Here is a 25,932-nt window from a genome sequence, read left to right on the forward strand (position 1 = left end):
GGATGTAACCTGGCTGCTTCCCATGTGCGATAACACAGAGATGTGGACAAAAAACTCTGGCCTTTGAGGAAAAAGATCCTCAGCTTGAATTCTAACTCTGCCTCATAACTCCTTTTGATACCTGGGCATATTACTCCACTCTCTCAGCCTCAGTGTGCCCATTTGTAAATGGAGTGAGTGCCACCTACTCTGCAAGGCTATTTGGATTGAAATTGCACAATAATGTAAAGGGAATGTAGCCTCAAAAGTGCTAGGAAAAATATTAAACAAGGCAGTTCCCCATCTTTAGGGTGTTGACAATTGTGTGGATAATGAAAGTGATGTTATCTGTATAACAGGGAGACTTGTGCATATTTTGTTAAATATTTCAGTAGAATCTATGCACATATTTCTAGTGATATTAGCTATAAAGTGCTACTAAAGTATATATGTATGTGTATATATATATATATATATATATATATATATATGTGTGTGTGTGTGTGTGTATGTATACATGTGTGTGTGTGTATATGAAGGCAGTGACCGTAATGACCAAAGGCTCGACCAAACATCAGAAGTCAGTCCTGCAGTCAGTGCTGGGTTGCCATGGCAACACAACACTGACTGCCACTGCTGCGGGTGCAGTGACCCAGCACTGACTGCTGAGGGGGCTGCAGATCAGGCCCAGAGAGAGGCCTGGAGAGAGAAGCAGGGTCTGATCCGTAGCCTCTGTGACAGCTGTTGATCAGCCCTTGCCTCTCTCTTTCTCTCCGGGCCTGGCCAGCAGTGCACCTCTCTTTCTTTCTGGGCCTCCACGGGGGCTGCTGATCAGCCCCGCCTCTCTGATCAGGCCTGGAGATAGGCCTGGAGACACTGACTGTCATAGAAACTGACCAATCAGAACCAAATCTGGGTGAACTGTGAGGAGACAATGGCTGCCTAGGAGGCAGAGCTTTTGACACTGACTGGCATAGAAACCGACCAGTGAGAACCTAATCTGGGTAAACTGCGAAGGCAGAACCTAAGGTGGGGACTGAGGAGGGGTTTTAAGGCAGTTGGGGTTGAGATCAGACTGGCAGGGGAGGGCAGTTTGGGGTGAGATCAGGCTGGCAGGGGAGGGCCATTGGGGGTGAGATCAGGCCAGCAGGGGAGGGCAGTTAGGGGTGATCAGGCAGGCAGAGGCAGTTAGGGGCAATCAGGCTGGCAGGGAAGAGCAGTTGGGGGTGAGATCAGGCCAACAGGGGAGGGCAGTTGGGGGCGAGATCAGGTCGGCAGGGGAGGGCAGTTAAGGGTGATCAGGAAGGCAGGCAGAGGCAGTTAGGGGCAATCAGGCAGGCAGGCATGTGAGTGGTTAGGAGCCAGTTGTCCCAGATTGTGAGAGTGATGTCCAACTGCCGGTTTAGGCCCGATCCCTTTGGACATCCCCCAAGGGGTCCCTGATTGGAGAGGGTGCAGGCTGGGCCGAGGGAACCCCTCTCCCGTGCATGAATTTCGTTCACCAGGCCACTAGTCCGATATAATAAAGAGGGAATATGCAAATTGACCATCACGCCCCTTGTACAAGATGGCCAACCCCACGTGGTCAAAAGATGGCCGCCCCCAATTGGTCACAAGATGGCCACCACAAGATGGCCGGCAGGGGAGGGCAATTGTGGGCAATCAGGCCAGCAGGGGTGGGCAGTTAGGGGCGACCAAGGCAGCAGGGGAGGGCAGTTAGGGGCGACCAGGATGGCAGTGGAGGACAGTTGGGGGCAACCAGGCAGGCAGGGGAGGGCAGTTAGGGGTGACCAGGCCAGCAGGGGAGGGCAGTTAGGGATTACTGGGCCAGCAGGGGAGGGCAGTTGGGGGCGACTGGGCTGGAAGGGAAGCAGTTAGGAGTCAATCAAGCTGGCGGGGGAGTGGTTAGGGGATGATAAGGCTGGCAGACAGAAGTGGTTAGGGGCAATCAGGCAGGCAGGCAGGTGAGCAGTTGGGAGACAGCAGTCCCAGATTGTGAGAGGTATGTCCGACTGCCGATTTAGGCCCAATCCTGACATACCCCGAGGGGTCCCCTATTGGAGAGGGTGCAGGCTGGGCTGAGGGACACCCCCTCCCCACAGTGCACGAATTTTGTGCACTGGGCCTCTAGTATATATATATAAAATAATGGAAATTGCTCTTCTTTGGTAAAGTATTAAGATGCCTTTTAGTGTGAGTTACTGTCTTTTGGTGAGTTAGCAAGAATCCATCATACCTTAATTTGATCCTGCTTGCTGTTGGTTTATTTTGGAAATTAACTTACCCCCTCAAGTGACTACAGGCTGTTAACCCCCTGAATGAAATCCTATATACAGGGACAACTGAAAATATCTCCTATTGAGAAGTGATTGGTATTCCTTGTCCCAAACTCATAAAGCTGTTCTGAGGATTATAGGAAATGGAGCTTGTAAGTCAAATGTCACGGTGTCTTCACAGATCGGGGACTCGTGATGGTCACAACAGCACCAAGCCTCCTGCTTTATGGCAATGACAATGATATTTGCAACATCTACCCCTTAGTGTAGCAGACAGAAGTATACGATCTGGGTACAGTGCTGGCACATTTTAAGAGCCTCAAAGATGTCAGCTATAATAGTCCTTAACTCCATCTTCTCAGCAACCTTTCTAGGTGCATCAGATGAGGAATTTGGGGCTCAATGAAGCTTGTCCCTGAGCCATATTGTGGTGATTACATTGTGAGGCATATAAATGTCAAATCACTGTCCTGTACATCCAAAACTAAAATAACTTTGTATGTCAACTACACTTTATTTTTATTTTATTCAAATCTAAAAAAAAAAAAAAGACAATGCTGATCCCCAGGGACACAAATTCTGCGTCTGCTTCACTGTAAAACCAGGAGGGAGAAGATACTGGGACACCGGATGTCAGGGAGTGCTGCCCCTGCTTAGGGTTAGAGGTCGTGGTGATGAAGGAATTTTCCTTCCTTGCCTATGTTCGTGGATGCGCTGGGAAGCCCCTGCCCACTCTCCTCTATACAAATGAGTCCTCCCACATGTTCCCGACATTCTATCCCCAAATCCTGAACACCAAGCACAGGAGACAGGCTTGCTGTGGCAGATGCAGGAACCACAACGATCTCTTTGTAGACTTTATCCGGGGTTGGAAAAGGCCTTCACCTGTGTATGAGATCTGATGCATGTTTACTCCTGTATATTGGCTTCCCAGGTCATGAATCTGGGGCCCTTCACCTGGAACATGATGGGAGGAGAAGGAACCCACCCTTGTTCTAAAGAACGCTAGCTACCCTGTCAGTCACCCTCCCAGAGTGAATGAAATGAGTTCCTGCAAGTGCAACAGGACTGTGTTGTAATTCCAGAAGATCCATGCACAGCACTTACTAGTCATCTATTATGTGTCTGTGGGCATAGACTTGGCAGACTATTTTGGGTTCCTACTGGGCTCTGCAAGAGACTGGAAGTCAAAGAGGGCAACACTTAGGTTATTGATCAAGAGCATTGACTGTAGATTCTGGCAGTCCTCACTGTGTCTCCCAGCTCAAACTTATTGAACATGTGGACGTGGACAAGTTATGAGCTTCATCCCCTCATCTTTAAAAGGAGGACTGTAATGTGTATCTCATGAGATTCTTGTGAAAACAAAAGCATGTTATGTTAGACAAACACTTAGCATGGTACCTTGTGCTTAATAAGCATTCAATAGATGGTAGACATTGCACCCCTATATTTCTATCCAACCAATAATGCTGAGTTTGTCATCTACTTATGTACTTCTTGGGTTAGGGACATAGAAAGACAGTGGTCTTATTGGGATGAATGATATTTGAGCATTTGTTTATTGTCTTACAGGTTGGGAAATGTTGATATTTTAAAGATGTTTGTCCTGGGGTTGGGTATACTAAGCCCAACTACCCAGCAAAACAGGTTACGAGGCCAAATGGTTGTGTAGACAGAGTTGGGAAATAGGCCTAGGGATAGTTCAAATAATTACTTTTCAACCAGAGAGACTCTACTTTAACTGGTATGTAGAGTTAACATTGATGAATCTTGGTAATTGCATAGTCTTATAACCTCTTATAACTACAATAAAGACATAGAAATAGTTCCTTTACTCTCAAAGGTCTTCTTATGTCCATTTTAATCTACCCAACCCGTGGCAAATACTGATCTGCTTTCTCTCTACTGTTTTGAATTTCATCTAAATGGAATCATACTGTTCATAGTCTTGTGCGTTTGACTTCCTTCACTTAGAATACTGGCTTTGAGATTCATCTATGATGTCGTGTATATTAACATATTGCTCATTTTATGCCATGATTTGTTTATCCATTCATTAGATAACAGACTTGTTTTTAGTTTGTGACTATCATAAATGCTATGAAATTTGAGCACAGGTCTCTGTGTGGGCACATGTTTTCATTTATCTTGGATAAATTCTTAGAAATGGACTTGCTGGGTGGCATAGCAAGGGTAGGTTTAACATTACAGGATATTGCTGTATAAAAAAATACCAAAGTGGCTGTACTGTTTTGCATTCCCAGCAGCATGTGGCATCAGGTATTTTTTTAACAGTTCCCAGGTGTCCCTAATATAGCTCCAGCATGGAGACCCTCTGGCTTGTGTTTTCTCTGCTTTAATAGCCTCCTTTGGCTTCATCTGAATAAGGATAATGTTAGTATCAGGACAACAAAGAAGACATTTATCCCACTGATATTTTCTGACTTGCTCCAAACTATTGGGGAGTGAGATACTCTCTGGATTTGCACGATTGAGGTGCATTTTTATATGGCTTACGTATCAAAATTTGTATGCAGGTTTAAATTCCCTAGCATTAAATCATCACGTTTTAATATGTGAGTATCCACCTCAGATTTATAAAGACTCCTGACTCACTTATGTAGGACAGTGTTCCTGTGCACTGTAGACAGACCCGTTAATGAACAAAGAACATGTATGTTCATGGATTTACATGCAGTGCTCACTGGGATCTGCTCTACAACTGTAAGGACTAATTCTGTTCACATTTGCATGCACACACCAATGCATGCTGCTGTGTTGTTTCCCTCACCATTTTTCAAGGCGGACCACACGGTGACTCTTTAATGGTTTGTCTTGCCACGCACGGTTGCTTGTACATTTCTGGAAGACATTTTCCCGTCTTCTGCACTTTGCCTTGTACTTTCACTTCCTTCTTGTTGAATTACAAATGGATTAACATACTTAATAGGTTTTCCTGGAATCCGACTAGATGCTTCAGCCTCCCACATATTTCTTTATACCTGGGAATAAGGTGAATGAACTGAGGATGTGGCCTTTGTCTTGGGGAAAGTAGCTCTCAACCTCCAAATGGGGTGTCCCTCCTCCCCCAGTGAAGTGATTATAATAAGGGGTTTTACACAGAAGACTGTTCTCTGTTTGCACATGTCTGATACCTACTTTTTCATTTTGTGAATATTAAATCCCTTGACTGTGGTTCCCCTAATCTGTTTGGGTCTCAATGTATGGACAGTCAATAACAAGTGTCAACAAACTATAGCCTATGGGCCAAATGTGGCCTACCACGTACTTGTGCAAATAAAGTTTTATTGGCACACAACCACACCCATTCATTTACATATTGCTTTCTGGATATAAGGGCAGACTTGACTAGTTGCAACAGAGATGATATGTATGCCTGACAAGGCTGAAAGTCTTTCCTAGTTGGCTATTTACAGAAAGCACTCTCCAACCTCTGCTCTGTGATATCCCTTGATAGGTCTGCAAATTCACTGTATTGTCTGTGGGGCCTTATGTGTATCTCCTTTTTGTGTGGGCACTTTATATTTGTCCAATTAATCTTACCTTGGGCTAGTCATGTAAGTTCTTTGAGTTCTACATCCACATTCATAAATTGAGCATAATAACAGTATCCCCCCTGTAGAGTTGTTTGAGGATTTGGAGGAAAATAGGTGAACTGGACTCCTGGAATGCATGGTGTTCAGTTCACATAAGATAAGCTCATTGCATGGCAGTTAGGTCTGATATTAATGTACAAGGCGCCTGTCGGGTTCTGGGTAGTATTCCCTGCTATTGGGGAACAGAGGCTAAGAAATAAACCATTAATTGGAGGTCTAGGAGACTGGCCAGACACCCAGGACTGTTACCAAAAGACAAGCCAGACACGAGTTAAGATTCCAACATCAAGGTGCCTGGCTACCCCTGCAGCTTTGTCCTGCCTCCTCCCTGCTGCACCTGTCACTCCAAACACACTCCCCACTGCACGGCATTGAACTTGCAGTTCCTTGTGCCTTATTTTCCCCAGGACATGCACATGCTTTACTCCTTTCCTGGCTCCTTTATCTGAGATTGCAGCCCCATCACTCTCTAGCTCCCTGCCCTTGTCCTCGTCACATTGATAGGTCATTGTATTATCTAGCTATATGTTTATGTGTTAGTTTCCTGTCTCCTACACCGAAGGCACTCCCCACACAGTGGAGGAATTTATCTTATTCTGTGCCCAGCACAGAGACCTGTGCCTGACATGAAATAGGAGATCGATAAATATTGGTCGAATCAATGAATTAATGGATGAACGTTCCCGAAAGTGAGAGTTTCCTTTATTGCTGTAGGATTCTCACCTCTCCCTCCCTCCCTCCCCCTTTCCATGTACAGAGACAAAGAGCGTCCACTTCCAGCCCCATGCACATCCGTGTGCAAACACATACCCAGACCAGTTGCCACGCACACCAACACACACATGCCCTCAGGCAGACACAGACATTCTCTGAACTGGGGATGCAGCCTTTAAAAGTGCCTCCTCCTTCACCACTCAGAAGCTCACAGCCTCTTCAGTAAGATCCTGAGTAGCTTTATTGGAGAGGCCCTGGGAAGGAAGGAGCTGCAGCTTAATGAAGGCCATTTAACAGTCAATCTCAGTTCCAAGGAAAAGCAAATCTTTATTACCAGCATCCGATAATTTCTGTTGGGGCATTCCCACCCTTCAGAATGGATTTTTTTTTTTTCAGAGCCTCTTTTCTAATTAAGTCAGGGAGCCCAGGTTACAGGAGGCGGGCCTTGGGAATGCAAGGGCACCTGGCCGGAAGTGAGCACTGGAGGTGATGTTTAATTAAAGCCAAGCTGTGAGAAGGAGACACCTGAGCAGGCTGTGGTGCTAATTCCCCTGCCTTGCCCTGGTGTCCCCGCATGATTGTGATTGATGAGCTGGTCCCCTTACATCTTTATCTGCAGTGATGCTGATCCCCGCAGGCAGAGGAGCTCTGCTCTCTCAGCATCTGCACCTGGCCTGACGGAGCCCTGAGTTGCAGAAGGGCTGGCTGTGCAGTTCCATTTCCTCTCTCTGCTTTTTCTCCTCTTTCTTCCTCTTCTTTATTTTATAGATAGGTATGTAGATAAATATACATATATATTATAGCTATATATAGATATATATATACACGTGTCTATCTGTCTATATCTATCTAAAATCTGGCTGGCCACCCTGGCTGGTGTTTTTCAGTGGTTAGAGCATCAACCATGCATAGAAGGGTCGCAGGTTCGATTCCCAGTCAAGGGCACATACCTGGGTTGCAGGTTCAATACCCAGCGTGGGTCGAGGTGCATTAGGGAGGCAACCCATTGATGTGTCTCTTTCACATTGATGTTTCTCTCTCCCTTCCTCATTCCCTTCCTCTCTTCTTTAAAAATCAATGGGATTGATTTTCAGAGAGAGGGAAAAATATCCTTGGGTGAGGATTAACAAACAAACAAAAATCTGGCTGCCAGTCTGTTTCTCTCTCTCCGTGTGTGTGTCTGCCTTTGTCTGCGTCTCTCTGTTGATCTACCTCTGTCTGTCTCTGTCTTACTTTTTGTCCTTTGGTCTCTCCTAAGACTGCCTAGGAGGTAATATTAGGGACCCTCTCACTGAAAGCTGTTTAATTCAGGCAGTATTACTGTTTGAGCAATTTCGAAGCTACCTTTGGTTAAGCATCTATTAAATGCCAGGAATGGCCTCAGGTACCTTTGGACAATTATTTCATTTTTGTTCCTATAATAGCTAGCATTGATTAATCTCTTAATGTGTGACAGGTCCTAATGCTAAGCACTCTTTGTACCTAATCCATTTAATCTTGAAAATGATCCTTTGTAGTAGCTACTCTCACTAGTTCCAGGGTGTAGATGAAAACACTGAGGCTTTGAGATGGAATTATGCATTACTTCAGTCCACACTGTATTGCACGAACCTGAGACCTTATTTCTGCCTTTGAATGATGCATAGATGGTGGTTTGAAAGGTAAAATGAATTGTCCGACGCGCAAGAGCTTGAAGAGTGAGATTCTTAGGATCTTACTCTAGGAGCATCTCTTCCCAAAATGCTCCTTAGAATGTACTGGAAGGTGGGTTTGTGTCTTCCAGTGTATCTCTGCTTTCTCTCCAGTTTTAAATCTGTGTCCCCATTGTGTTTACTCAGCATCCCTGCCACGTGGCCAAGGGGCCAGCTTCTGGATACAGGAGGCTGCAGAACTTTCATCAGTCGTCTGAGCCAGAATAAATTGGCAGAAATGTCTGATTTGACTTTTTCTCCCTCTGCAAGGCAGATGCTTTCCTCATTACTGAGAAAGAATGACACTTTGTCTCTCTGAGAGCTCAGACATTTGAAATAATCGCTGTGCGGTTTCTGATCCTGGCTCCGCTGGGCTGTGGAGGCTGCGGTGGGCTGTGGGCCCCATCCCTGGTGAGATTAGGTTCGAGCAGTGTCTATTAGAACTTGCAGCCACTCCCCAGAGTGGATTGTTCTATGATTCTGATTTCTCCATGTGCAGTTCAAGTTCTCTTAGTTGGCCAGGCTGCCTTCTTAATTGGAGGGGTTGAGTTCCACACGGAAAGGAATGGATAATGAACCCTCACTATCCATTTTTATCTGTCAATGGCAGAGAATTAAAATAAATTAAACTGACATTTTGAACTTCCAAATTAACTTAGGTTAGCAAATTCTACTTTGGGGAAAGAATTTTGAGCAAAAAGCAGTTTGAAATCATGGTCCGTACTAGTTCACAAGTCCAAATCCAAATCTGGTTGAAGATAGAGTTTTGTGTGTGTGGTGTTTGTTTTTGTTTTTAATTGAATTTATTGGGGTGACATTGGTGAATAAAATTATATAGGCTTCTGGTAGACAATTCTACAATACATAATCTGATAATGTATTTTGTGTTTACCAACCCAAAATAGAGTTTTGATAGCCTTCAGTAATCTGTATCATTCATGATCTTTTAGCCAGTAAAAGGGGCTTTCCTATGTCTCAAAGAAAATAAACCATAGTAAATATAATCAGATCCCTCCTTCACAGAGAGGCAGCCCCTCCTTTTATTTTTGAATTGTTTTTCTCCAACACCAAGGCATCTCACTATCCTAAGAAACCATGAAAACTTAGACAATTTCAGAACTCTTTTTTTTTTCTTATGGTGGCCTAAAAAAGAACACTGCAAATCTTTCGATCATCACACATTTGGAAAAGTCTAAAAATATACTGCTGATCTGATTTGATAGCAGTGAAAATAAAATGTACCTTAGAGTTAAAGGATTCAACAAGCTTAGTTGAATTGCTCTGCTGTCCATGGTCTCGAGATGCATGACCTGGGGGTTCTGAGCAGACCAAGAAGTGGCCCACGTTTCTCACGCACCGCCCACCCCCCACCCCCTGTCACAGATGTGAAATAAGTAATCAGCCCTTTAACTGTAACAAGATACTCACATATTAGGTATGTTTTGAAGTAAATTCCTAAGCCAACTTTGCCTTGCTGGTAACACTACATCCCTTTTTTTCCCCGAGTCTCATGTACTCTACCACTCCTTGCCTGTGACCATTTGGTGGACTCCAAGTCCTTCACTTCTGCTTTGCTACAACTTGTCATCCTGGGCATAACCTTGACTTGACTTAATAGCCTTGTAAGGGATTCTCTTTGGGTTTTACCTTGAGATTCAGTCTGCTTGTGGGATGTACCTCCATTATAAGTAGATGCAGCCAGTGAGGGCTGGACCAGATACACTGAACATCAGACTGGTGGTGTGGTCTATCCATTTTCAGAATCCTTTTGCGAGATCACATTAGCCTTCCTTCTAATATTCAGGCTGGGGTAAAGGTAAGCTTTTAAATGGCCTTGCTCTGTCTCTAAGCTTTTTGCTTTATGTAGTAGTAACATGCCTCTGTTGGACTCTATTCTTAACAGGTAATTTTATTACTACTATGTTTAGGTCTGCGGTTCTCTAAGGCCTTGGGCTTTTTATTCCCCAAAGTGACACATCCTAACAGGTAACAGTCTTTATAGCCATAGTGTTCTTTCCACTCAGATTTTTATAAGAAATGGGATCTTATTTTTTTCTTATTTAACAAAAATTGCAGAAAGAATTTGGATTTCAGTAATTCAAATTCAGAAATTTTCTAGTTAACTTTCTAGTTAATTTTTATTCTACCACTCTTTTGTGTGTCTCTTCTTTGTCATCCTGAATATGATGAATATAGTCTATGTTATTAATTCCTAGGCTAAGAAAACTCTACCCAGTATACTTGTTTCACTTTTCTGGCATCAAAACCCTGTGTTTCATGCTTATATATTATGGAACCAGCTTGATTTTCAGCATTAAACATACCATGCCAAAAGGTGGATAAAGGCTCTAAAATAAACTGATCACCCAGCACGATTTTGTCTGCATTCTGCATTTGGCACTTATTCCAAACATAATCTAAACAGGTATAAAATTCAGTTCTTTGGGATTCGTTCACCAATCAGAATACTGTAAAAGTTATCTGTAAAAATTCAAGTAAGAGAAATGCAGGTTAACAGAGAGGAATCTAAGACCAGTCTTTGCATTTCTGTCCTTGGTGCTGAAAAAATCATAAGGCCAACTGCCCTGACCTAGTAAATGTAATGATGTGACTGTACTTAAATTACTATGTATAAGAGATCATGCATTTCTCTATTATCATTTAATCCTATTTCCCTAGGAAAATCAATGTTATTGATGACATAATGGAAACAGACTGATGCCTACCCAAGAACAGCCCTGACCCATACAACAATCACTAGCTACATGTGGCTATTTAAATTGATTAAAACTAAATAAAATAAAAATTCAGTTTCTTAATCACATTATCCATCTTTAAGATGCTCAAAAGCCACTGGTGGCTGGTTGCTACTATATTAGACAGCATAGTATCTCCATATCTCAGAGAGTTTTATTGGACCCTGTTCCTCTAGCATATCATCACTGGGATAGATTCACTAATGACCCCCAAATGTATGTACATCCTAGTCCTTGGAACCTGTGAGTGCTGTTATTTTGCATGACAAAAGGGACTTTACAGGTGTGACTAGGTGATGAATATTGACATGGAGGAATCATTTGGCGTAATCCCGATGGGCCTGATATAATCACGAGGGTTCTTATAATAAGGGGAGGTGGAGGTGTCAGAGTCAGAGTTAGAGGAGATGGCGATGTAATGGCAGAAGCTGAGATTGGAGTGATGCTTTTTGGAAATGGATGAGGGCAATGGATTCAGGTAGCCACTGGAAGCTGAAAAGGACAATGAAACAGATTCTCCTCCAAGAGCCTCCAGAAAGAACCAGCCCTGCTAACCCCTAACTCTATGTCAGTGAAATTGGTTTCAGACTCCTGGCCTTTAGAACTCTAAGAGAATACAATTGTGTTGTTGTAAGCCACCAAGTGTGGTGATTTGTTAGAGCAACAACAGGAAACTGATACCATCGTCATCAGGATTTCACTAGATTCTTGCAGACAGTTTGGCTCCTTGTAATTTTGCATTCTCCCTTGGGTATTTGAAGAATCAAGCTCTAAGCAATGGTGCCATTTCCATTTGAGACATTTATTTCTGCTCATGAATGATTTCTTCTCTGTTAATGGAGGCTTAAACAGTATGTCATGAGTTAGCAATGTCAACAAGCAGTGTTGTGGCTGTAAGAGTTGCAGGTGAGAATAGATTATATATCCCCTGCTTTCTGCTTTTTTGGACTGGGGTGGTTGTGAATTCCAATTCTAATTTTGAACACCATGTCCTGGTGGATTGGCAGAGCTGAAAACACAGATGACCATCCCACCAAATTGTTTTAAGTGAATCAGAATCAAAACTCAGAAGGCACAGTTCAAGGAGGACTCTTTCTGCCCTTTCTACCACAGGAGGCTAGTGTGTTATTTTCTAAGCCCATTGTGTGATTGTGGGTGTGATGAGTCAAACTTATTTTCTGCTCCCTCAACCTGCTCCTTTCCTCCCAGGCTAGGTTTTGATGGATTATTTTTTTCTGAGAAATACTTTTCACCCACAGTACACTGTCATCCAAGTTATTTCTCTTTTAAACAACAACAACAATAGCCCAGATACCATAATGGTTATAACAAATATATATTGAATACTTATTTTATTTTAAGTATGGTGATAAGAAATGTATATGCATTTCTGATTTAGTCCATACATAACCCTGGAAGGGTATGCTATTAGTATCCCCATTGTGATAGAGAGAAACCAAAGCACAAAGAGGTTAGGCTGCTTACTCAAGGTCATGCATCTAGTAAGAGGGAGAACCAGACTGGACACCAGACCTGCTAACTCTGGAGATGGCTTGCATTTTAGAACTCAGCAAAAGGTTTCCCCTCCCAGACTCTAAGACCCTTAATGTCAGGAATCATGCTAACTTTTTAAACATGTTGTCCTGTTCTCTCAAAGGGCCTATATCATTTCTTGGAAAACCAGCAGAAACTCATTGAAATTGCTCATTTAAATTTATTTTTCAATGATTATTTAGATGATCAATAGGGGCTTCCATACAGAAGGGAGACCAGTAAGGAAGATATCCCCAAGAAATTCTATAAAACTTGCTGTAGCAGGAAGACACCAGGCTGGATTCACATTCTGGATCTCACCCTTATTAGCAGTGTGGCAGGGAACAAGTTATAACTTGATTTGAACCTCAGTTTTCTCTTCTATTAAATGGGGATAGTAATATCTACCTCAGAGTCCTTGTGAGAATTTGAGGAGATCATGGGTAAAAATCACTTAGAGTATATAAAGGGTTTTATAAAGAGTCCCCATGATGATTATCATCATCCTTTTTTCTCTACCACCCCATAACATGTACTCAAAATCTTATAGCATTTGAAGTGTAAAGTAGACCTTGATTTGCTTAAATGTATTTGTATACCAACAATGTAATCCTTATTAAAGTTTCCTTTTTTAACTTGACCACTTCAGCATTCTCATGGAAAAGACTCCAGAACACTAAAACAAGTTATTTTATGTAATTGCTCCAAATATAGTTTAGAGGTGAATGGATGTTCATTCAAATTCTATTAAAATAAAATTTTTAATCAGTTCTTTCACACTGGTCACAGGAAAGAATGCAAAAGTTAAAATTAGAGCCATTAGTGTCCTTACTGATGCAAAGAAGCAGTCTTGAGAGTGGGCCCTGGTCCCATCTCTGCCCCTGCTCAGTCATTTCTCTCATGGATGACTGCTGGCATTTTCCTCTTCATCATTTTCTCTCTCCAGTGCATTGACTATTTAGTGGCCAGAGTGGTCTTTCTATAACACAAATCTGACCATACCATTCCCATTCCTAGAACTCTTCAATGGCCTCCCATTATTTAAGTATCAAATCCAGACTCCTTTATGTGGCCTTCTTCATATATTCTTCTTCATATGCCTTCAATCTCATTTCTAGCTCCAAGTCCTGCCAGGTCCAAGTCCCACTGCACATACACTCCAGCCGTAGAACCTGCTGCCTGTGTGCTTCAATGCCCTGCAGCTGCTGTTCATGCTTTTCCTCTGCTTTGGATTCTCACTTAACTCACCCCAACGTCTCCTTTAAGACTCATCTCGATCATCACAGCTTTCAAAAAGCATTCAATACACTTTCTCTCTCTGAATTGGAAGGCTTCCTTTCTGACCCCCATAATAATTTGTACGTAAACTTATAAGTCCATGACACTTACTTTGATCATTCATATTCCTGTATCTCTCCTTATTCATATTTAATCTCCATTTAAGCAAGGAATCTTTTCTCATGCCTGAATGTTTATTTTATACTAATGCAAAAACCAATGCTGATGCTGAGGTGCCAGACACAGATGAAAAATATTTCTCAGTGCCTGAGACAGAGTCCAGGAACATATTGTGAGTGACTGAATGGTTGAATGGATGAATGGATAAAAGCAAGGCATCCTACCACATGTCTGTGAGATTTAAGAAAAAAATTAAAACAACCTAGTTTCTCTTCCACGAATTCCAATGGATAACCTTGCAGAATAAGATCTAGCTCAGAATGTCTGCTGATGCCTGAAGCATCCTGCATATCGGAGCTTGTTCAAGGGCTCCTCCCTGACCTCACACGCAGCGAGTGTCTGAGCTCTGTAGGCTATTTGTAGAGTTTATTTCATCTTTGAAGAAAGCTGCCCAGTATAAATATTAGTCAGTTGATTTCACTCACAGTTAAAACAAGCTTTTAAAAGCTTTTTACCTCTCCTGTCCCCAAATAGGTACTTTAGACAGATTTCAGAGCCTTGGGAGCTTAGTCGGATTCGATAAAGTGAAAGTTATGTTCTATTCCGAAGCGACCTTCTGTGAAGGCTGCCTTGGGGTTGATGCTGAAATTGTACAGAAAGGGTCAGGTAAAGTGAAGAATTTTAACATCACAATGATTGGGTGAGGGGTGGTGTGGGCATCAAGCTTTCCTCTGCTGGATTCATGTCCATGAAGCTTTTTCTAAAGATATTTTGCCTGTGGTGGCAAGATGGTAGGTTGGTATTGAGAAGGAGCAGGGACTTCAAATGCCAATGGTCTGAGTTCAATCCCAGCTCTGCCCATCCATTAGTCAATGGTCAACACACATCCAACCCGGCTCTGTGACCCAAGAACCAATGGGCATCTCCAGCACTGCCCAACGGAAATATAATGAGGGCCACGATCTGAGCCACATAGGTAGGTTTAAAAACAATTGCTGGTGTTCACATTAAACTAAGTAAAAAGAAACAGGTGAATTTTATCTCAATATTTTATTCAACTCAATATATCCAAACTATCATTTCAGCACGTGATCAAAGAAGATATTTTACATTCTTTTCCTGGTAATCTCTAAAATACAGTGTGCATTTTACACATACATACAACACACCTTGTTTCAGACTAGCTGCATTTCAACCACTCAGTGACCAACTGTCTATTGGCCGCCACTTTAGGACAGCCCAGGGTGGAACCACAGTGCCTGGACAGATATTGCAAGCTCTTAAACTTCTCCCACTGGGATTACAAAGTCTGCTTCCCAGAGTTAGAATGAGTTTTCATTGCATAAAAATTGGCATGTGCACCAACTTCCTCTTCTTGTAAAGAATGGAATAAGAGGACAAGATATTACATCATTCTTAGCTGGTTTGCTGGGAGGTTTTAATTCTATCCCTGGGCCCTAAATTCCATGAGGTAAGGAGTGACTTTGCTTAACCCCGTGTCTCCAGTGATTAGCACATAGTAGGTGTATCATTTTCTCGGGGCTGCCATAACAAAGTACCCAAACTGGATGGTTTAAATGACAGAACTGTATTGGCTCAGAGTTCTGGAGGCCAGAAGTCTAAGACCAAGGTGATGGTTCCCTCTGAGAGCCATGAGGAGGAATCTCTTCCATGCCTTTCTCCTACATGTTTGCTGACAATCTTTGACGTTCCCTGGTGGTCAAAGCATTACCCAGTCTCTGCCTTTATCTTGATGTTCTTGCTTGCATGTTTGTGTCCAAACTTCCCCTTTTTATAAGAACAACCACATTGGGTTTGGGGGCCCACCTACTCTAGTATGACCTCCCTTTTACTTAACTAATTATGTTTGGAATTACTCCATTCCCAAGGAAGGTCACATTTGAATTTGTGGAGTGGGACACAACTCAACCTGTAACAGTAGATGTCCAATAAACTTAAGTCAGATATACGAGTTAGTAATACTTGATTGTAAAGACAATTTTTAGTCTTGTCTGAGTGGGTTCCAAGAATGTTCCATTCTGTCTGAAAAAGATAGGCATGTTAACAGTCCAATAAGAAACTAGTTAGTAAAGAGGATAAGTGCTGCCAATGGGCACATACTTGCTGCAAAAAAACACAGGCTGCATTATCACATTTGAAAGTATGTTAAGGCTATTCCTTGCAGGCCTCTTGAATTAAACTTACTTACCTTCCATCAGCTTCAGTTTTCTTAGCCGTAGCTTCCCTGGAGTTGTTTGGATAAATTAACTTGAATCTCTTAAGTGACCACACAATTTATATGGCTAGGCTTTCACACTATTAATATTGGAATAAAATGTCTTGCCGGTAGGCTAGTTCTCTCATGTACAATTAAGGCAGAGTTCTCCCATATTTCTGAGAACCCACTGCCTTGCTTGGATCCAGTGTGACATTTCACAAAAACTCTTCTTTTTTTTTTTCAGTGATTCTGACCCTGCTCTAATCCAAACTGTGTGACCCTCTCAGGCAGTTCAGCATTCACTCAGGAATCTTCCTGAAAATCTCACATATCCTGATCTACAGAAAAAAATAATGCTTATTCACTGATGCAACATAAGTGAAGAAGTCAAGGTTCTCCAGGCTCAAGTGGTACTTTAGTTGAGGACCAGGGACGCAGAAACCCTTATGTTGAGACAGGGCCAGTTATAAACTTGGCTCTTCACTTAGGAAGATGGAGCTCTTTGGTTTCAATCAATTCCTCTGGACTTAATTGTTTTTAAGTAATAACTTCAATAATGGCATGCTTATCCTTAGTTGGGATATATTGAATTTGTAAGGCCAATAAAAGTTTATTTTCCCTTTGTTCTGACAAGAATTTCAATTGTCATAATCACATTTGTTTTCCTTATTCTCCATATAAACATTTATGAAATAGGCATGTAGGAAACCCAAAAACTCTTCATATAATCAAGGCTATTTATACAACTAGACTTGTGGGGTCATATGAATGGAAAACTTAGGAAGCATTAGGGTGCATTGGAAGTATAACTAGAGTTCAAATCCCAGCTAGAACTTTTATGGCCTTGTCTTTCATGGTGCCTTGAGCATTTCATTGAGTTACCTGGGCCTCAGCTATCTCATTGTTTATAAGTGTATGAATGGTGCCCATCCTACTCACCTTCCAACCTGGTATGTGTGACTCAAACAGATAATGTGTAAGTGTCCTAGTAACTTTTATATCCTACCCTTGGCTAAGCTATTGTGATGGTGATGAAAAGGGTAATGAGCCTCTATTCTTTTGATTTACCTAAATTGACCAACTATTTTCTGTTTATTTCTTCAGTTTCAAGCATTTGAGTTGCTTCAAGGGGAAAGGGAATGTCAAGGGTGCAGCTTAAATGATCAGATCCCTCTCTTACATTTCCTCTTTCTTCCCTTGACTAGTTTCATCCTGGTCTCTAGCATCGTTGGATTTATTCTTTGATTTACCCCAAATGTTTTTGAGCATCCACACTCTGTACACCATTCTAATTGTGCTAGGAATCTGGTGCTAAATAAGGCAGACCCTAGTCTCTGCCCTCAAGGGCCGTACCATCCAGCAGCCTCCAGGTCCCTATTTCAGTTCTTTCTCTGTTTTGTACAGGTCCTATGGCTCTGAAAATAGCCTCACCACTTTTTTTATTTTACTTCTTTTTCATTGATTCTGCCATCCTGAGTATGAGATATTCCTCCTACAGCAACAGTACAACTGGCCTTTCCATATATTGTTTTGTCAACTTGTTTCATACCACCTGGTTATTTCCTGCTCACCCTTCAACTCTCAGTTTAGACATCAGTTCTTCTGGAAAGCCCTTCTCCATAAACAATAGGGGATAGATGAGCCCCTTTCACTCCTTCCATTTCTCTTCTCATGGCACATATCCATTGGACTGTAAATTCCTGGTCTAGCCTGTGACTCCTGCCATCTGTAGCTACAGAGCTACCTAGGCTTCATCTATTCTCGGCACCATGGTAGCCACTGAACCTGGCCCAGTACCTGCCCTCCAGCAGATGCCCAATCCTTAACTGCGGAAACAATTGCATGAATACCAAGCTCTTGTCTACTTGAATAGTTCATTGCCCTTGCTTTCTGGCAATCTCTCCTAATTTCATTTCCTCCAAGTCCAAGTATCATTTATTTTATGACAGCCCTTTATTTTTGTTTGTTTGTTTTCCAGTTGGCAAACTATTAGAGGCTAAAACTTATGCAACACACAATGGAAGACAAGGTCATATTTTATCATCTTTGCCTGTTGCCATAACCAGATTAGACATTTTTCTACAAGTGAGGTGAATGCAAGCCAACAGATATTTATCATGTCAAACATCTGATTACAAACTATAGCAGAAAAAAGAAAGCAACACTAACGATGAAACTTCCAGTACCTGCCCTTGAGGAGTTTGCCAGCTCCCAAGAGGCCTCTGGTAATCATGTGAGGAAACGGGATAACTGAAAATACACTCAAATGTCTGCTTCTGTAAATTTGTAATGCAGATGTTGGGTCACTTCTGTATCTATACTGTGCCATGTGTCCTCAAGGCCATGGGGTTGGTCCAGCTGTATTTAGGCATCCAGCTTTGAGAAGGGACCAAAGAAGAAGGAAAAGAAATGTTGATGGATGGCACTGGAACATAAACTTTCCTGAAAACTCCATTTTCATAATGTGGTATGAGAGGAAATGCCTCTGAATCCATCCACGTACAAGACAATGGTATCTACCCCTTGCACAAATATGTATCTTTAAAGTTTACTTTCCCCTTTGCTAGAACATTTCATTATCTGTATCGTTCCATGGGGAGAGTCTATGATTCTTCCTAGCAGTGTGATTTAATGCTCCCAATTTTTAAAATCTAGTGACAGACCCTTGGTGACACTTAGTGGGATGCTGTACTCAGCAACATCCACAGTGGAGCTGGTATCTCTCTAGGCTACTTGGTGTCATCTGTATGCATAGTGACCTCCTCTCTTACAAAGAAAGTTGCCTCATATTAAATCTATCAATTTCCTATTTTGGAAGCAGGCAGAGAATCCTCTGGATAGCTGTGATGAAATAGGTAACACAGTGATATTATTCCAAATCATATCTGCAGGGTAACTATAAACAAGCTATTTAAGGGAACAGAATCCATCCTTTTCCTTTTGTGGATCTGGCTAAATGAGGTAGTATTAGCAATGTTGCAAGTCATTGGAATTCGTCTCCAATATAAATTTGACATTGATGTTACCCTTGGTGGTGGTGGTGGTGGTGGTGGTGAGAATACTTTTCGCTTCTTTAGTCTGTGAAAGGAGATAGATTATGAAAGTGAAAGTCTGCTCAAGATTGAAGGTTTCCTCCATACCCAGGAAGTGAGGACTCCTTACTGAAATATAACTAAAAATGCATGTATCTGCTCCTTCCCTTATGACAACACCTTTTGCTAATAAATCTGTTTGCATGGTCAATCGTCTGCTAATGCATCTACCCTCCTTTCCACAACCCTAAGTATGGAACAGTGGTGGGCAGCTCCCACTGTCACTCAGGGATTGATGGCAATGGCCAGGTTGTGATGCTGTCGATAGCAATACACTCACAACAGCTCAACTTTTACAGCCCAAACTCCTCATGGTGTTCACAGCAATGTAGAAGAGTGGTCACACCAGGTCAATTTCTGGTTTTGACAATAAACTATAGTAATTCAAGAGGTTACTATTTGGGGAACCAGGGTGAAGGGTATCATGAACTTCCTCTAAATTATTTTCAGCTTCCTGCTTTGGGGTCAGCATTGGATTGGCACAAATGTGAGGTTCATCTTACTTAATTAGGGTGACTTCAGATTATTTTCTTATTCTTTCAAAACCTCCCATCTATAAAATGACAATAATGATTGTGTTCCCATTATCGCGTGGACTCCATTGATAGAGTTACAATTATAGAAAATTTAGGGCAGTGGAAAGCACATGTTGAGAGCCCTTTTGATTATATTACTGTTGTTATAAATAACGTTGTAATCACCACCATCATCATTAACACCCTTTAGATTCTGGATCTTGAGTAGCATGAATAAGACCTCAAACCTGTAACTTTGGCTAGGATACTTCGGAGATTAGTCATTGAATTGTTCCACTGTAACCCTTACAGATATGACCCTTCATCTTAGCCAACAAAGAGGTCAGTCACAGCTGGCTTGAAAGGACCTCAGCTTTGGAGAAAGAGCTGGGTTTGAGGTCTACATCTTTCACTTACTAGCTTCAATACCTCTTACTTCCTATTCTGGGAAATGAGTGTGATAAAAATAAGTTCATTGAAAATATAAAAATATAAATTTATAAAGAATAATACTTATACAATCTAACTTTATCCCTACAGGAACTGTATATATAGTGACTTGCATTGGCTGATGCTTAGAATGAACTCAATTCATATCAACTTCTCTGGTTGTTACTTTTTATTAATAACAGGAAATAACAAGATATTGATAGCAACTTCACATACAGATAGGTGGAGCCCTATCTGCATGACCTTCCAACAAAAACCCCTTGGGTATAACATTGGTATAGTCCAATGGGAGAGGGGATTTTTTCAACAGTGCAGAGTAACATTTAATGGTCTGAGCTTATTTCTCAGTGCTCTGAGGTACTGGGTGAGTCAGGGCATTTCTTGATAGCAATAGGGATAAAGAGATTAGCTTGGGGATTTATTTTTTCATTCAAGAAAACATTTTGATTGTGTGTGTGTGTGTGTGTGTGTGTGTGTGTTTGTGCCACTCTTTGAAATACCTGAGGCAACAGTGCTGAGAAAAACAGGTGAGGTTTCTGTCCTCATAGAGTTTACAGTCTAGTTGGAGACAGACATAAAAATACACTGAGTGGCCAGATTATTATGATCTCTGAATGCATAATAATCTTGCCACTCAATGTATATCCTATATAATAAAAGGCTTATATGCAAATTGTCCCCTCGACCAGGAGTTCGACCAGCAGGCAGGCCGGCCAACTGCCCATGTCCCCGCCCCCTGGCCAGGCTGGCCGGACCCCACCCATGCATGAATTCATGCACTGGGCCTCATATATACTGAGTGGCCAGATTATTATACGTTCAGAGATCATAATAATCTGGCCACTCAGTGTATATATAATGTAAAAATATATAAAATGTCAAAATCGAATGGTGTATAAGGTTAAACTTCAATGAACTTTTTAAAGGGTAAGTCAGGGCCCTCTGAGCCCCGGAGATGGTATGAGCAAGATGAGAAAACCCATCTTCCTAAGTGCCTGGTCCCATTGTGGGAACTTCACTTGCTCCGGAGGCTGCTAATTTTTTTAGAGACACGCACATTTATTTCCCTTTGGAAATATCACCTCATAAGCAACCACATCAAGGCTCCAGACTTGTACAAAATGCCATAAATATTTGATAGTCACTAACTTTTAAGGAGTTGAGAAAAGCAGCCTCTACGTTGCCTTCTGTGATCCAAATGGAAAGTCAGGATAGAACATTTTGCAAACATGACACCTCGTCATTGCGAGCCTGCCACCCACTCGGTTTGTGTTTCTGGGGCTGGTGTTTGTCAGCCACAGCAAGATGGCTTCTGGCCTCTCTCTCTGCTTCCCTGTCAGGGCCGGGAAAGTGAAAGGAGACAAATTGCTTTCACTTAAATCTGTGACATGGATTCTTATTATCTTTGCAGTTTGTTTGTTTTTGTGAATTAGGGCCTCAGAGTAATCTTAGAGTTCTTTGTTCCAGACATGCTTTTCTGTAAGCCGGTGCAGTTAGGAAACAAAGGTTGGTATGTTCACCTAATTGAGGTCAGATATGACCTTATCTACAACTATTTCAGAATGTAGAGCTTAGGAGTCTGATGGATTTGGGTGTGAGGAAGCAACTCTACCTCCCTTGGAAAGGGAATGACAATATGAACCACATTGGGTTCTTGGTAATTGAAGTAATGTAGGTAAAACTGCCTTTTTGGCTTTTGTATCCTCAGTGCTTAGCGCAATGACTGGTACAAAGTTAGTACTCAAGGAAAGTTTTCTTATCACAATCACCATCATCATCTCCATCTTCATCATCACCACCACCACCATCATCTTTATCAGCCTTATCATATTCATCTTTATCATCATCCTTACCACTATCATCATCTCCATCTTCATATCATCATCATCATCTCCATCTTCATCTTAGTATGGATTCAGTGACAGGAATACTTTGATAAGACCAAACTAGGTTCAAGTTCTGGTTCTGCTACTTAACTATGTTAAGAGCTCCCATCGTGGAAAAATATGTCTTCACTTATTTGGGAGTTCAGTTTTTGTATCTTTAATATCTGCCTCACAGCGGTGGTTGTGAGGACTAAAGTGCCTACCTCAGCAGCTGGCAGACGGGAGATGAGAAGTCAATACACTTTAGTGAGCTAGGAGGGGACTGATTTCATCCCCAGAGCAGGACATATGCCCTCCTAGGGCTTCCTGGATTACAAAACACATTTCTGTAGATTTTCTCCCAAAACCATCATAAGAGACTCATTGGGAAGAAAAATATGTATTACTATTTATATTAATAAATGAGGAAACTGAGGCACACCGAAGTTGAATAACTTGCCAATCACTCTGCCATTATACTTGACTTCCCAACATTTGACTTTGATTCCATAGTCACAGCGCTGATAAAAGATACGATAATAACAAGCACTGGCATTGCCTAGCATCGTATTTTTAATTTTATTTCTTTTACTGCAATCCATAAAAGATGTTACATTGCAACCCAATTCACCCACATAAAAGTTTCATGAAATAACTCTTAACTATTTTATTCTCTTCTTTTCCAGTGTAGTCTAGTTTATTTCATTTTTAAAATGTTGGCGTGATCACCCCCTACATAGGTTTTATATCTCAAGGTATCACGCCTACAGTTTGAAAAATACAGAAAAATTTCCCCAACTTTTCATCAGGACTGTGTATCAGAATGACCTCAGGCAGTTGTACACAGAGCCTGGACCCCACTCTCAGAGTTTAAACCAGTAGGATTGGGGTGGAGTCCTGGTATCTGATTATTTTATGAGACTGCCCCACATGATCTGATGGTCCATTGGCTGAGAACCAATGTCCCCTTGCTTCTCTGATTGTTTCCACCTGAAATGTTCTTCTCTATTTAGTGGGTGTTATTGTTTTTTGGAGGGGGGATGTTGATTTGTTTTAGTATTTTCTCTATTACTCCCCGGAATATCCTTCAACAGGAAATTTTTCTGTCTTGGTCTGTCCTTGCTTTTCTAGGAAACTGCCATACCCCTATACTTTGTTTGAAGGACAGAAGTTTGACTTTTTAGTTATCAGTAAGGACAGGAAAAAAGCTTACAGCTCATGAGAGTGACCGCTGAGTCCACGTGTGCGGCTGGGGTCAGGGAGGGAGGGGCTGAGGTCTTCTGAGGTTACACAGCTCTGAGAGGAGCCGGCATATCCCTGTGGGGACCTGAAACAGTGCTTATTTCATGCTGCCTGAGCTGTATCCCCAGAGCATGATTGAAAATGGAGGTGCGAGGATGTCACAAATACCATTTATCCAGATTTTCTTTCCAACCCTGGGGAACTGGAATTTAAAAAAAAAAATCACCCAAGAATTACCTGAACTAGTACCACTGACAGACCAGCAGGAAAGTTCAATTCTTCCAGGCAGCCTCCTCTGCCCTCGCCTCCTCCTCTGTTACACAATTTAATTACAAGTTTAATCACTTTGGAAACCCCATCCATCTCCTCCAGGGTAGCAAGAGTTCTCCTTCCCCAGCGAGGCATCTCAGCGATAAGCAGCTGTCCATGGAAAGGGGGTGGGACTCTCGAAACCTCTCCCTCGACGAGCAAGAAAGACACGACCAAATAAAAACTGAAATTGTTTTGACATTTCACTCTGGTTGTTGTATTTTTAATAATAAAGAAAGGACAGAGTATTTGTAGCCTTAAATGAAGAGGCAGCATTTGGTATTGAGATCGCCAGGGATTATTTTTGCACAAGGTTTTATTTTTGCTCATTGGGAGAGAAGAAAAAACAATGAGCAAGGAAGAGATAAACGTTCAAGAACAGGAGAAAGCAAGACCCCTATGTGTCTCCTTCATGGCATTCATCAGCCCTGGGGCTTGGTGGCCCGTGTGGGCTCCTTTCCTAAGAGCCCGCTACACCTCTTGACTGCATATCCCATAGGGATCCAGATGGTCTTGGCCTTGGCCCACCATCCTATTGTTTGTGATGAATGCATCTGTGTATACAGTGATGCTATAAGCCAGGCCCCTGTGTCTGTTTTGCTGTGAGTTGATTTTGACCCTCACTATCACCCCGTGAAGTCACTCATCATTATTCCCATTAAACAGAAGCAAAAACTGGAGCCCGGTGTATTGCAACAACTTGTCTCGATCACACAGCTGGTTTGCAGAGGAGCGGGGTCTCCAAGTCTTCCCAACGATTGCCAGTTACAGTATGTGAAGATCACTTTACAATTAATCGTGCAGCTCGGTTACAAATTCAGGCCCAATGATCTCATGGTATTTTTTTTAAATTTACCCCTAATGATCCTTCTATCTCTTTGAGCTCTTTCTTCATCCTTCCTCTGTCTTCCTGTACTACCCCACCACCCCCCCCCCTCTTAAAAATCTAAAGCAAAATAGGATAGTAGCAAGCTCCCCCAGTGGATTTCATAACTTCGCATGCCGTATATTTAGTTTAGTAATGAAAAATTCCAGCTCCAGGCAATGCATAGGCTTGCATTTCTAATGTTTTTTAAACAGCTATTAATGTAGTCGAGTGCTGTGTGGTGAGGTGTGTGTGTACGTGTGTATTTTTTTCCTCCTCCGCTCTATAATCATCTGCTCAGTGTGCACTCTGAAACTGAGCAGGAGCCGGAGGAGGAGCGAGCTATGATTGATGGGCCAGGCCTCGCTGGCGGAAAGAGTCCCATCTGGGGTTGGTTTGGGGAGCAGTCAGATGTTGAGGGGGAGGTCAGCCAGGCGGCTTCAGCTCCCCCTCCCGCAACACCCCAGCCATCCACACGTTGCACAGCGCATACACCCCGGCTCGTAGCTGAGGCTTGCTTTGAGCAGATGCTCTGTGGTGTGGGTCTAGGACAGCTGCTAAGTTTATGGAGGAGAAAGCAAGCAGGATGGTGCAGCAGGTATTTTTTTCCCATTTTATTTTCCACTCGCCATTGTGATTTGAATTAAGCTGCAATCTCTCCTTGCGGTGGAGTCTCTGTTGCTCTGTGCCATGTATATTCTGCTCCTTGAATCACGCCGGGGAGAGGAGAGGATTTCAGCCAAGAGTGTGTGTGTGTCGGCTTTCTGCTTGATGTGTGGAACTGAGCTGGTCTTGGAACTAGCAGGTTAATGGTGTAATTTTGCATTTTCCTTCTTTGTTGCAATGCCCCGGGGGCAAGAGGCAATTTACTTCTCTCATTTGGGCACTGGAGGTTTTCTCTGCATAGGCGAGATTTCTTGCCAGAGAAGTAGAACAGATCAGCCACTAAACTAAAGGAAAACAAACTGTCGGCCCGACTGGAGACTGTGGGCAACCAAGAATGGATAGTTCCCTCCAGTGAATCTGAGTTGCTGGGGGGATGGGGGGAGTGGGGTCCCATGGTGGAGTAGCTGCTTTCCGTGGCTGTGTGGACAGATCAAGGAGCTGCTTCATTGAGGCTGGACAATCCCTGTGCATGTCTTCATTATAAGGGCTGAGTTTAGGCCAGAAGAGGGTTTTCAGGGCAAGATTCAGATTGAGTTCAAAATATTCCAGGAGCAAAAGGGGAGAAGATGCTCAGGAAGTGTCACTATGAAAGCTGGGGAAACACACATGCAGGCATGCACACACACATCCTTGATTATTTTAAAGTCCACTCGGCAGCTATGAAAACAGCCACTTTCCCCCTCAGTGACAGTCTGGCAGTCACATTGCAAAGAATAACCCGTTTTGTGCCCTGCCCCGTAAAG

General features: G+C 42.4%; 1 protein-coding gene across 46 annotated transcripts in view; it reads left to right on the top strand.

Moving 5' to 3' along the window:
* RBFOX1 (RNA binding fox-1 homolog 1) overlaps positions 1–25,932 on the top strand; it is a 2,122,525-nt gene that overhangs the window by 1,902,699 nt on the left and 193,894 nt on the right. For 3 of the 46 annotated variants that reach the window (XM_080678223.1, XM_080678208.1, XM_080678225.1), the window contains exon 1: positions 25,019–25,121. The exons of the other annotated variants lie outside the window; for them this stretch is intronic. In XM_080678223.1, the coding sequence (XP_080534349.1) occupies positions 25,089–25,121 (33 nt within the window). In that variant the 5' untranslated portion in view covers positions 25,019–25,088. Of the gene's footprint in view, positions 1–25,018; positions 25,122–25,932 lie in introns of those variants that run through there. 46 annotated transcript variants of the gene reach the window in all.

Source organism: Plecotus auritus (genome assembly GCF_963455305.1).
Source record: "Plecotus auritus genome assembly, chromosome: 7".
In the NCBI taxonomy this organism is placed as follows: Eukaryota; Metazoa; Chordata; class Mammalia; order Chiroptera; family Vespertilionidae; genus Plecotus; species Plecotus auritus.